The sequence below is a fragment of the Mandrillus leucophaeus genome, unplaced genomic scaffold (assembly GCF_000951045.1).
Source record: "Mandrillus leucophaeus isolate KB7577 unplaced genomic scaffold, Mleu.le_1.0 Scaffold13, whole genome shotgun sequence".
Classification (NCBI taxonomy): Eukaryota; Metazoa; Chordata; class Mammalia; order Primates; family Cercopithecidae; genus Mandrillus; species Mandrillus leucophaeus.
In genome coordinates this window covers 2,578,625-2,588,618 of record NW_012101254.1, presented here as the reverse complement: position 1 = coordinate 2,588,618, position 9,994 = coordinate 2,578,625, and the positions used below count along the sequence as shown (strand labels likewise).

Here is a 9,994-nt window from a genome sequence, read left to right as displayed (position 1 = left end):
ACTCTTCCTGCTTCCAGGGTGAGGCTAGCTGCAGACTCTTCCTGCTTCCAGGGTGAGGCTAGCTGCAGACTCTTCCTGCTTCCAGGGTGAGGCTAACTGCAGACTCTTCCTGTGCAGCAGCTGGCATGAGCCTCAGAGAAATGGAAGTTAGAATGTTCTGTGGATGTGGAAGATGTTATCATTGGGAAGGGTGAAGGGAACACAGGAAGTCTTGGTTCTATTTTGACAACATACGAGTTGTTCTTGCGTCTTAAATGATTTCAAAATAAAAAATTATAAAAAACAACACTTAGAGACAGCCCCCAACAGTGGAAGTCAGATCATGTCACTCCTCTGCTCAAAACCTTAAACGGCTTCCTGTGTCCTTCAGAGGAGAAGCCCAGTCCTTTCCTTGACCCATGTGATGTGGATCCCGCCCAGTCTTGTGTCCTGTCTCTTCTCTGACTCAGAGAGCTCGGCCAGTGTCCACCCCCCGACTGTCCCCAACCAGCCAAGCACACCTGGCCTCAGAGCTTTTGCACTCACTCCCTCTGCTTTGAACACTTCTAGAAATCTGTGGGGCTGGTCTCCTTCCTTTATTTCTGTCTCCACTTAAGCTTCACCTCCTCGGGGAGTCCCTCAGGACCTTCTAGGCTAAAAGCCACTGTCATCTCTGTCTCTTTTCTTTCGGCACATGCTGCCTGATATCTGCATTTGGCCTGTTTATTGTCTCTTCCCCATACCTCGAAGCTCTTAAGGTGCAAGGATTTGTCTTTTTTCTACACTTCCAGGACAGCAATGGGCACACAGGGGACATATTTTTGATGACTGAATGTTGATGATTGAATGATTGGAGGTTAATAGAGTTTGCCTTGACCTTGTGCCAGATCCAAGTCACCATCTCCAAGTCTGCCCAGGAGAAGATGCGGCTGAAGCAGATGAAGGAGATGGAGCTGCTCCGGAGGCCAGAGGAGCCCAGGACAGAGCGGAAGCTCACTCCCCAGGGCCTGGGCTCCCGGAGAGCCTTCATGAAGGAAGGTACTGGGTGCCTGGTGTGGGATTTGCTCAGGCTGGGGGAGCTGAGTCCACTCTCTCATAGCCTGCTGATGGGCTCATTTTCTTTTTCAAAGTTTTTATTATTATTTATGTATTTATTTAGAGATGGGGCCTCGCTCTGTGGCCCAGGCTAAAGGGCGGTGACACAATCACAGCTCACCCCAGCCTCAAACTCTTGGGCTCAAGGGATCCTCCCGCCTCAGCCTCCCAGGTAGTGAGAAATATAGACGTGTGCTACCATGCCTGGCTAATTTCTTTTACATTTTCTGTAGAGATGGGCATCTCCCTTTGTTGCCTAGGCTGGTCTTGAACTCCTGGCTTCAAGCCATCCTCCTACCTCAGCCTCCCAACATGTTGGGGGTACTGGCATGAGCTACCGTGGCCAGCCATGGGCCCATTTTCAAAGGAGGACATTGAGGCCAGGGGAAAATAGACCTGCTTAGTCCTAGGACTTTCTCTGTGTCCACAGGCCTCCTTCCCCTCCGAGGCAGCGGGACCCTGTCTGTGCCCACTAGGCTGAGTGGCCCATGCAGAAATGATGTCAGCGTTATCCTGAGGAAGCAGGCCAGCCGGACCTCCCTGCCCAGCATTCCCGTCAGCCAGCAGGAGCCCCGCTTTGTCCGCCACGCCTCAGGTGGGCAGGCCCAACTGGCAGGCACATGTATCCCTCTGCCTATGCTGCCTCGGGATGCCCTGAGGCATGGCAAAGGTGACCTCGGCGGTTTTGCTTCCGCCCCTTGTCCATGTTAGACCAGGAGGCAGTCTGGGGTGGTGGCTGCCTTGCCAGAGAGAGAAACAGTGTCAGGGGCTCATCATTGTCTACAGGCTGGGCTGGGGACCCAGGATATCACAACTGGAGTTGTGATGTGCCCAGCCTGTGTGACATGTCCTGGAGGAGTGACCAGTGCACCAGGGCCAAAGACACTAGACAACAGCCCCCAAGGAAGCAGCTGAGAACAGCAGAAACAGGATGAGAGGATTGGGGAAGACCTCAGTTTCTTTCCTGTTGCTTCGTAAAATGTCAGGGCTGGACAGCACTGGCTACAGACAGGAATCAGAGGGTCCAGAGCTTCTACCAGGGCACCTCAGGAATCATGCCTGGGACATGGGGACATTCTGTCCCCATTCTACCAGGGGAGTTTCTATTTTGCCTCTTTTTTTTTTTTTTTTTTGTATACTGGGCATTCATGTGAGATTTCATTTGGAAAGATTTTGCTAGTGAAAAAAACTTAAAAACAGTCAGCTTGGTTCAGAGTTTCTTTAAGTGTGGGATGTGATGGTAAATGATCATAGACTAGAGCATAGACTAGATCATAGACATATAATTTCCATGCTATAAATAATGCCAGCTCACCTCCCTTTTCAATTCTCTTTCTATCCTTTCAATTGTCTTAAGTAGAAAGTCTGAATTTGGTGCCAGTCTTTAGCACCTCTCTTTTTATTTTTATTTTATTATTATTATTATTATTATTTTTTGAGACGGAGTCTCGCTGTGCTCCTAGGCTGGAGTGCAGTGGCGTGATCTCGGCTCACTGCAAGCTCCGCCTCCCGGGTTCACGCCATTCTCCCGCCTCAGCCTCCCAAGTAGCTGAGACTACAGGCGCCCGCCACCACGCCCGGCTAGTTTTTTGTATTTTTAGTAGAGACGGGGTTTCACCATGTTAGCCAGTGGTTTCGAACTTTTGACCTCAAGTGATTCGCCCACTTCAGCCTCCCAAAGTGCTGGGATTACAGGTATGAGCCACCATACCTGGCCAACCCACTCATTTTACAGCAGCAGAACTGAGACCTAGTGATGTAAAGGCCACCCAAGGTCACTCAAGGTCATGGTGCCCGGTAGTACCATCATCTAAAGATCACTAGACTGAGACTTTGGCTAGTGATGCTTGACCCAGGATAGTCTGTTGTCCCTCTTTATTTGAACTGTTTATGTTTGGCAGGTGAGCGGGTAGGCAGAAATAAAATCAAGTAGGTTGTTGGAGTTAGGAAAAAAAGGCCAACATTCTCCTCTTACAGCCATCCTGGAAGCTGCATTCGAATCCTCCTCATCTTCCTCTCTCCTCACAGTGAATGAAGAATCCCTTAACTTGCTTTACAGTTTGTGTTTTTAGTCTGGCTGGAAATGATAGTATTTCAGGATTGTAAACCTGCTTGTCCTCCTGATTCTCCTAATATGTCCTGTGAGGGTGTTGGAAATAAGAGCTAGGAGTCACAAAGAAAATGAGCACTCAAATAAAGGATTTCCTCATCGAGGCAAATTTACTTCCGCAGAAGGCTGCTGCTCATTCTTCTGGTGTGCGAGAGCACACCCAACAAAGGAGGGAAACGGTTTTTATCCCGAACGCAGTCAGTCCCTACAACTGTGTCCGGTCCCCATTGGCTGGGGTCAGACGGCACAATCTAAGCTGATCCGGACCGGCTACTTCAAATGGGGGTGGGGTGGGGGTGGTGCTCCAGCGGCGGGAAGAGCAGTTTTGGAACTAAGGACGTCAAATAAGGATCAGATGTGGGTTGTTACAGATTGGTGATCTTGCCTCAGCCTCCTGAGTAACTGGGACTTCAGGTGCATGCCACCATGGCCCAATTAATTTTTGTATTTTAGTAGAGATGGGGTTTCACCATATTGGCCAGGCTGGTTTCGAACTTTTGACCTCAAGTGATTCGCCCACTTCAGCCTCCCAAAGTGCTGGGATTACAGGTATGAGCCACCATACCTGGCCAACCCACTCATTTTACAGCAGCAGAACTGAGACCTAGTGATGTAAAGGCCACCCAAGGTCACTCAAGGTCATGGTGCCCGGTAGTACCATCATCTAAAGATCACTAGACTGAGACTTTGGCTAGTGATGCTTGACCCAGGATAGTCTGTTGTCCCTCTTTATTTGAACTGTTTATGTTTGGCAGGTGAGCGGGTAGGCAGAAATAAAATCAAGTAGGTTGTTGGAGTTAGGAAAAAAAGGCCAACATTCTCCTCTTACAGCCATCCTGGAAGCTGCATTCGAATCCTCCTCATCTTCCTCTCTCCTCACAGTGAATGAAGAATCCCTTAACTTGCTTTACAGTTTGTGTTTTTAGTCTGGCTGGAAATGATAGTATTTCAGGATTGTAAACCTGCTTGTCCTCCTGATTCTCCTAATATGTCCTGTGAGGGTGTTGGAAATAAGAGCTAGGAGTCACAAAGAAAATGAGCACTCAAATAAAGGATTTCCTCATCGAGGCAAATTTACTTCCGCAGAAGGCTGCTGCTCATTCTTCTGGTGTGCGAGAGCACACCCAACAAAGGAGGGAAACGGTTTTTATCCCGAACGCAGTCAGTCCCTACAACTGTGTCCGGTCCCCATTGGCTGGGGTCAGACGGCACAATCTAAGCTGATCCGGACCGGCTACTTCAAATGGGGGTGGGGTGGGGGTGGTGCTCCAGCGGCGGGAAGAGCAGTTTTGGAACTAAGGACGTCAAATAAGGATCAGATGTGGGTTGTTACAGATTGGGAACTGATGTGGGTCACAGATTGGGAATGGCTGGAAAGTTGTTTACCGTAACTAGGGGCAAGGAGGCAAGGAAGTTAAGCTTTGAAAATAGAGGACAGGTGGGAACTTTGAAGAGGAACTCACTGTTTCCAACAAGGAGCTGGCCTTTCTTGGGAGACTGGGTTGGTTTAGGTGAGCTCAGCTCAGGATCTGTTCAATTTCTTCTGTTTTGTGTGTGAAAAATAGAAATGACTGAACCAGAAGGCACAAATATGAACCTGACAGGAAAGCTGTCAGACACAGGGCAAAGGGGGAGGCCACACAAGCCCTCAAGACACTGGAGGCTGGAGGCCCCCTGCCAATGCCTTTTGTGAGTTTGTTTTTAAGTCCAGTGGATGCTAAATGCCCCTGCAGGGTGTGGGGAAGGCGGGGAAGGCGGGGAAGGCGGGGAAGGCGGGGAAGGCGGGGAAGGCGGGGAAGGCGGGGAAGGGGTGCAGCGGGGCAGGAGGCTGGATTGCTCTCTCCAGAAGACCGAGCCTCATTTTGAGAGCGTTGCAGACAGCATGTCATTCATGTCCCTGCTGCCCAGGGAAGGACGGGGAGGTTGGATGTTACCTTCTGCCTTTCAGAGAGTGACTGAAATAACTGATTAAGAGACCGTTCCACTTGCCAAGGGCAGTGCTGAAAAGAGAGTCCAAGAGTGAGGGCTTTGTGTCTCCACTTTTTTTTTTTTTTTAATCCCCGAGACTGAATCTCATTCTGTCGCCCAGGATGGAGTGCAGTGACATGATCTCGGCTCACTGCAATCTACGCTTCCCGAATTCAAGCAATTCTCCTGCCTCAGCCTCCCAAATATTTGGGATTACAGGCATGTACCACTATGCCCAGTTAAGTTTTGTATTTTTAGTAGAGACAGGGTTTCACTATGTTGGGCAGGCTGGTGTTGAACTCCTAACCTCAGCTGATCCGCCCGCCTCGGCCTCCCAAAGTGCTAGGATTACAGGTGTGAGCTACTGTGCCCGGCTGTGCCTCCACATTCAGTAAAGGGCTTCTTCTCCACTCAGACTTGCCCAGTACCTCCAGATGTACTGTGATGAAAATCATCCTGGTGGAGGTGAAGCTCAGAAGAAAACTTGCCAGGAAGGAAGATGTGGTAGTGAGAGCTCTGGACTGGGAAGGGAACCTTCTTGTCCTGCTTGTGCTGACAGAGGAGCTGAGGGGCTGTGGAGTGTCCCCCACCCTCTCTGGGCCTCTGAGACCTCAACTGTGTGATCAGGGCATTTGGCTAGACAGAGGCCCTGTAAGATTCCTTCCTGTCCTAGGAGTTTCTGATTCCAGCATCTCTCCGCAGGGCAGGAGAGCCTAGGAAACATGACAACCTGCTTGTTGTGGGTTGCTGCGTGTGTGGCTGCATCTGGACCGTGTGGGTGCCAGTTAGCTACATTGCCTTCCTCCAGCCATCTGCTCTTGGACCCTTCCCTGCTCGTGGGCAACCTCACAAAAGGCTGGATAGCAGGAGGGAGGGAGGAGGCGCTGACCACATGGGCCTCTGGTTGGGGATGAGGTTAGACTGTCACCAAAGTGAGTAGAGAGATCATTCATTGATGGCTGAGGGGGCCCCACCTCACCACAGACGGGGCAGGTTTGGAGGTGTCCCCCTGGCTGGGGGGGTTTTGTCCCATGACATCACGTGGCTGATCACAAGTCTGTTTGTAAGAATCACATTGGCAAGGGCAGGAAGGGGAGAAGTCAGTCAAAGGTAGAGTGAGGAGGTCTTCATGGCTCCTGGGGAGGGAAGCCCAGGCGCTGGGTTCTTAGCCTCACCAGGCACTTCCCCTTGTACACCCTCCCTGTTAGGTGGGCTCAGGGTGGTGGCATGGCCTCCCAAGGGGAGCGGTGGCAGGAGCGGCCACTCAGGCTCTTGCCTGTCCTGCTGTGTGAAGCCTGCTGTTTCTTTCCTGTGAATGCAGCTAACTCATTACCTGCGGTGCTCACACTGGGTTCTCCTGAATGGGAAGAAGAGGAGGAGATGGATCTTAGAGGCTGGAAGGAGTTGAGGCCTTTCTCGAACCCGGAGCTGGGGCTGATGGATGCACTCCAGTGCCTCAACAGCAGTGACTGGTGAGGAGATGCCTCCGCCATGTGCTGTGTTCCGGCCAGAAGCAGGGGCTGTTGCAGAATAGCTTCTGCCCCTCAACTTCCCTCCTCTCCCACTCTGGGGTTCCAGCACCACGGAGGGTAAAAGCCAGTTTGGAGGGGGGACTGTGTGCATGCATATAGATATGCGTGTGTTTATGTGCATGTGTGCATGACTGTGAGGTGCTCCTGGCTTCATGGGTGTGCCCTGGGACCCTCCAAGCAGCCTATGCGTGGCTCTGTGATGTCTGTGATGTGCCAAAGCCAGGCATGGCAAGGATGCATTTGATTCCACACCGGGGGGCCCAGGAAAGGCCGCAACCCTTTATTTCTCTGAATGAAATTGAATCTGCTCCAAGCGCTCCTCCCACTGTGGGGACACAGGACCGTGGTCATGAGCAAAGCAATGCCTCGGGCTCCAGAACATTTGTGAGGAGCCCTCCCTGCCTTTAGTCCTCCCTGTTCAAGTGCCTTTTACTGAAGGTGTTGGCTTTGCGTCGAGGACCCAGATAGGTCCTGGGGGTGGGCTTCCATACAGCACTGTCAGAGCTGAGGGCTGGCCAGAGGCCACATAAAACTGGCTTTTACTGAGTGGTTAGGATTCCAGGCCAGGGTGTTACCCCAGGAAACTCTACTCTGAGGCCATGCAATGGCACCCTGCTGTGGGTGAGGGTGGACCGTGATGCTGTGTGATGTGGGGCCCCTAGTCTGCAGAGGGGTGGGGCTCCTTCCTCCCCACCGCCTGCAACAGGGCCTGGCCTTGCTTCTCAGGCAGATGAAGCAGAAGGGCCTGGTGAGCATCCAGCGCCTGGCAGCCTGTCACTCAGAGGTCCTCACCGGGAGGCTGCACGACGTGTGCTTGGCGGTGACTGGGGAGGTGAGGCCCCCCAGCCTGTGTGCTGTGCATTTGGCCCCACCGCGGCTGCTCGATGCAATCCACTAGCAGCTGTGGAGGGGCGGTGGCTCCAGGAACATGGGGATCCTTGCCTATTTCTCAGCCTTCAGCCACTGAGGTAGGAGGTAGCCACCCATTTCTCAGTTTGGAAAACAAGCCTGGGGTTTCCTTATTTGTAATCTTTGGGAATGGAAACAATTAGAATCCCACGTGCCCACGTGTCGGCCTGCATGGTCCTCTGTACTGAAAATGCCTAAGGAGGGATGGAGCGTCCTGGGCCAGATCCCCAACTCCAGGGCAGTGGCAGTGTTTCCCAAAGCCTTTCTTTCATGGTTCTGGAGCTTGGTCTAGCTGGGTCCAGAGAGGCAGGAGGCTGCATTTGGTCTCACCTGGAGGCTGTGCCCTGCTCCTGGGAGCGGGGGGCTCCAGTGGGGGTTGGGGGGATGAATACGAAGGACGCTGTTTTGTTGACACACGAGGGCCTGGGCTGTGTTGGGAGCATCTGCCTTCCTGCATGTGGCCTGGAGTCTCTGTTTCCTTTGCAAAGTGAGGCATCCAGGAAAAATAGTTACGTTCTCCCAGGTTAATTAGAGCCTCAGTCAGCACTACCGGGCTTCTCATGGTACCTACTTCTCATTTGGTAGTTGCAAAGATAAAATCAGACATTCTTTGTAAAAGTGCTTTGAAGACAGAGTGTACACATTTCCTATGGTCATGATGATGACGGGATTAATAATTGAGATGATAATGAAATGGGACAGTTTTGCTCAGAGAGGCTGCAGGGTTTTCGTTTCCAGCGTGGCAAGACCTAGGTCAGGGGAAGGGTGGGGGTGGAGGAAGAGGGTGGTGCAGGGCCCATTCTCCGTGCGTCCTAGAGCCCTTGGCAGGGTCCAGCACCCTGGAGGGCCCCTCTCCTCTCTCCAAGGTCACCAACCTGCGGTCCAAGGTGTCTTGCCTGGCCATCACTACCTTGGGAGACCTCTTCCAGGCCTTGAAGAAGAATATGGACCAGGAGGCCGAGGAGATTGCCCGCTACTTGCTGCAGAAGATGGGGGACACCAGCGAGTTCATCCGGAGAGCAGCTGGCCAGTCCCTGAGGGCCATGGTGGAGAACGTGACCCTTGCCCGCTCCCTGGTGGTCCTCACCTCGGCGGGTGTCTAGTATGTGGCTGCCTGTTGTCTGAAGGGTGGGGGAGGTCAGGGAGGGTAAGGCAAGGGGAGAGGCCCTGGGATGTGAAAGGAGGGAAGGGTCCAGGGAGGGAGGGAAGCAGGCGAGTGAGGCTGCAGGGGGTCCCTCGGGATGCTAGAGGCCGGGGTGATGGGTCAGAGGTTCAGAGTGAAGAAGGGGCCCACCTCAGACTTCACAGCAGGTGCCTTCCACTTAGCTAGGGGAGGAAGAAGACCCCTGCTTCCCTGTGCCGGGCACCAGGCTTCTCTCCCACTTTTCATCGGCCGGGCCGGGGTGATGCAGGGAGCTCTGGCTGGAACAGGAAGGGGCTGTTGCACTCCAAGGCTGGGGAGCACACCATGGCTGTGGGAGCACCCTGGGAGACAGGACTGCGGAGGCAGCCTGAGCGTGGGCCCTGGAGCTCCTGCCACCCGCAGGAGCAGTGTTGCTTTCTGATGAAATGTGGGCCAGTGAGAAAGGCGCAAAGTTTCATTTTTCAGCTTGCCCCACTGGATCTGCTCCTGGGGAGGGGAGGGTATTGGGCTCCTGTTGGAGCTTTTCTGCAGATTTGTTTTCCCTGTCATTAAAACCCCACACTAAAGGCAAAACCAAAAGCATTTCCTAAGCTGCTTCTCCCACAGAGCAAAAGGCTTCTCCACCCCATACGTGGATCATTGCACCGATGCATGAGGTTTCTTAGTAGCCCCGGGGGCCTGTTGGACCAGCTGGGAGACCTTTAGTAACTGCACCATAGCATATTGCAAAGGGTGAGATCCTGCCCAGCCACATCACCTGGGTTCACATCCTGATTGTCACTTCACTTCTCTGAGTCTCAGTTGACTCATCCGTAAAATGGGGATAATAATGGTGTCTACCTTATGAGGTTGTTATGAGAAGTAATTGAATTGACTCATGAAAGCACACTTAGAATGGTGCCTGCCCATACCTGCATTCACTGAGTGCTTACTGTGTCTATAATTAACTTAGGAGAAATGAATTGCATTTTTTTTTTCTGGATGCCTCCCTTTGGCTCAGCTTCCTCACCTGCAGAATGATGATGATAATAGTAGCTAATGAGGTGGATGTGAGATAATGGATAAAAGGTGCTGGCATGGAGGGACAGGAAATTGATCACTGTCAACAAGAACCAGGGTCACGGCTTGTGCATCTGAGTCCACTGGGATCTTGCTGAAATGCAGATTCTGGTTCAGATGCCAGTGCTGCTGGTCCAAGGACCAAGCTGAGTAGGGAGAGCTCTGATGTCCCCCACTGTGTTCCACTGGGGTGGGACT

At 52.4% G+C, this 9,994-nt stretch overlaps 1 protein-coding gene across 2 annotated transcripts in view; it reads left to right on the top strand.

Moving 5' to 3' along the window:
- Positions 1-9,994, top strand: part of FAM179A (family with sequence similarity 179, member A) — an 84,296-nt gene that overhangs the window by 38,058 nt on the left and 36,244 nt on the right. Inside the window, exons 9-13 of one of the 2 annotated variants that reach the window (XM_011972571.1) lie at positions 867-1,017; positions 1,505-1,669; positions 6,474-6,624; positions 7,411-7,516; positions 8,460-8,695. In XM_011972571.1, coding sequence (XP_011827961.1) covers positions 867-1,017; positions 1,505-1,669; positions 6,474-6,624; positions 7,411-7,516; positions 8,460-8,695 — 809 coding nt within the window. The remainder of the gene's footprint in view (positions 1-866; positions 1,018-1,504; positions 1,670-6,473; positions 6,625-7,410; positions 7,517-8,459; positions 8,696-9,994) is intronic. The other variant, XM_011972572.1, reaches the window with a different exon arrangement.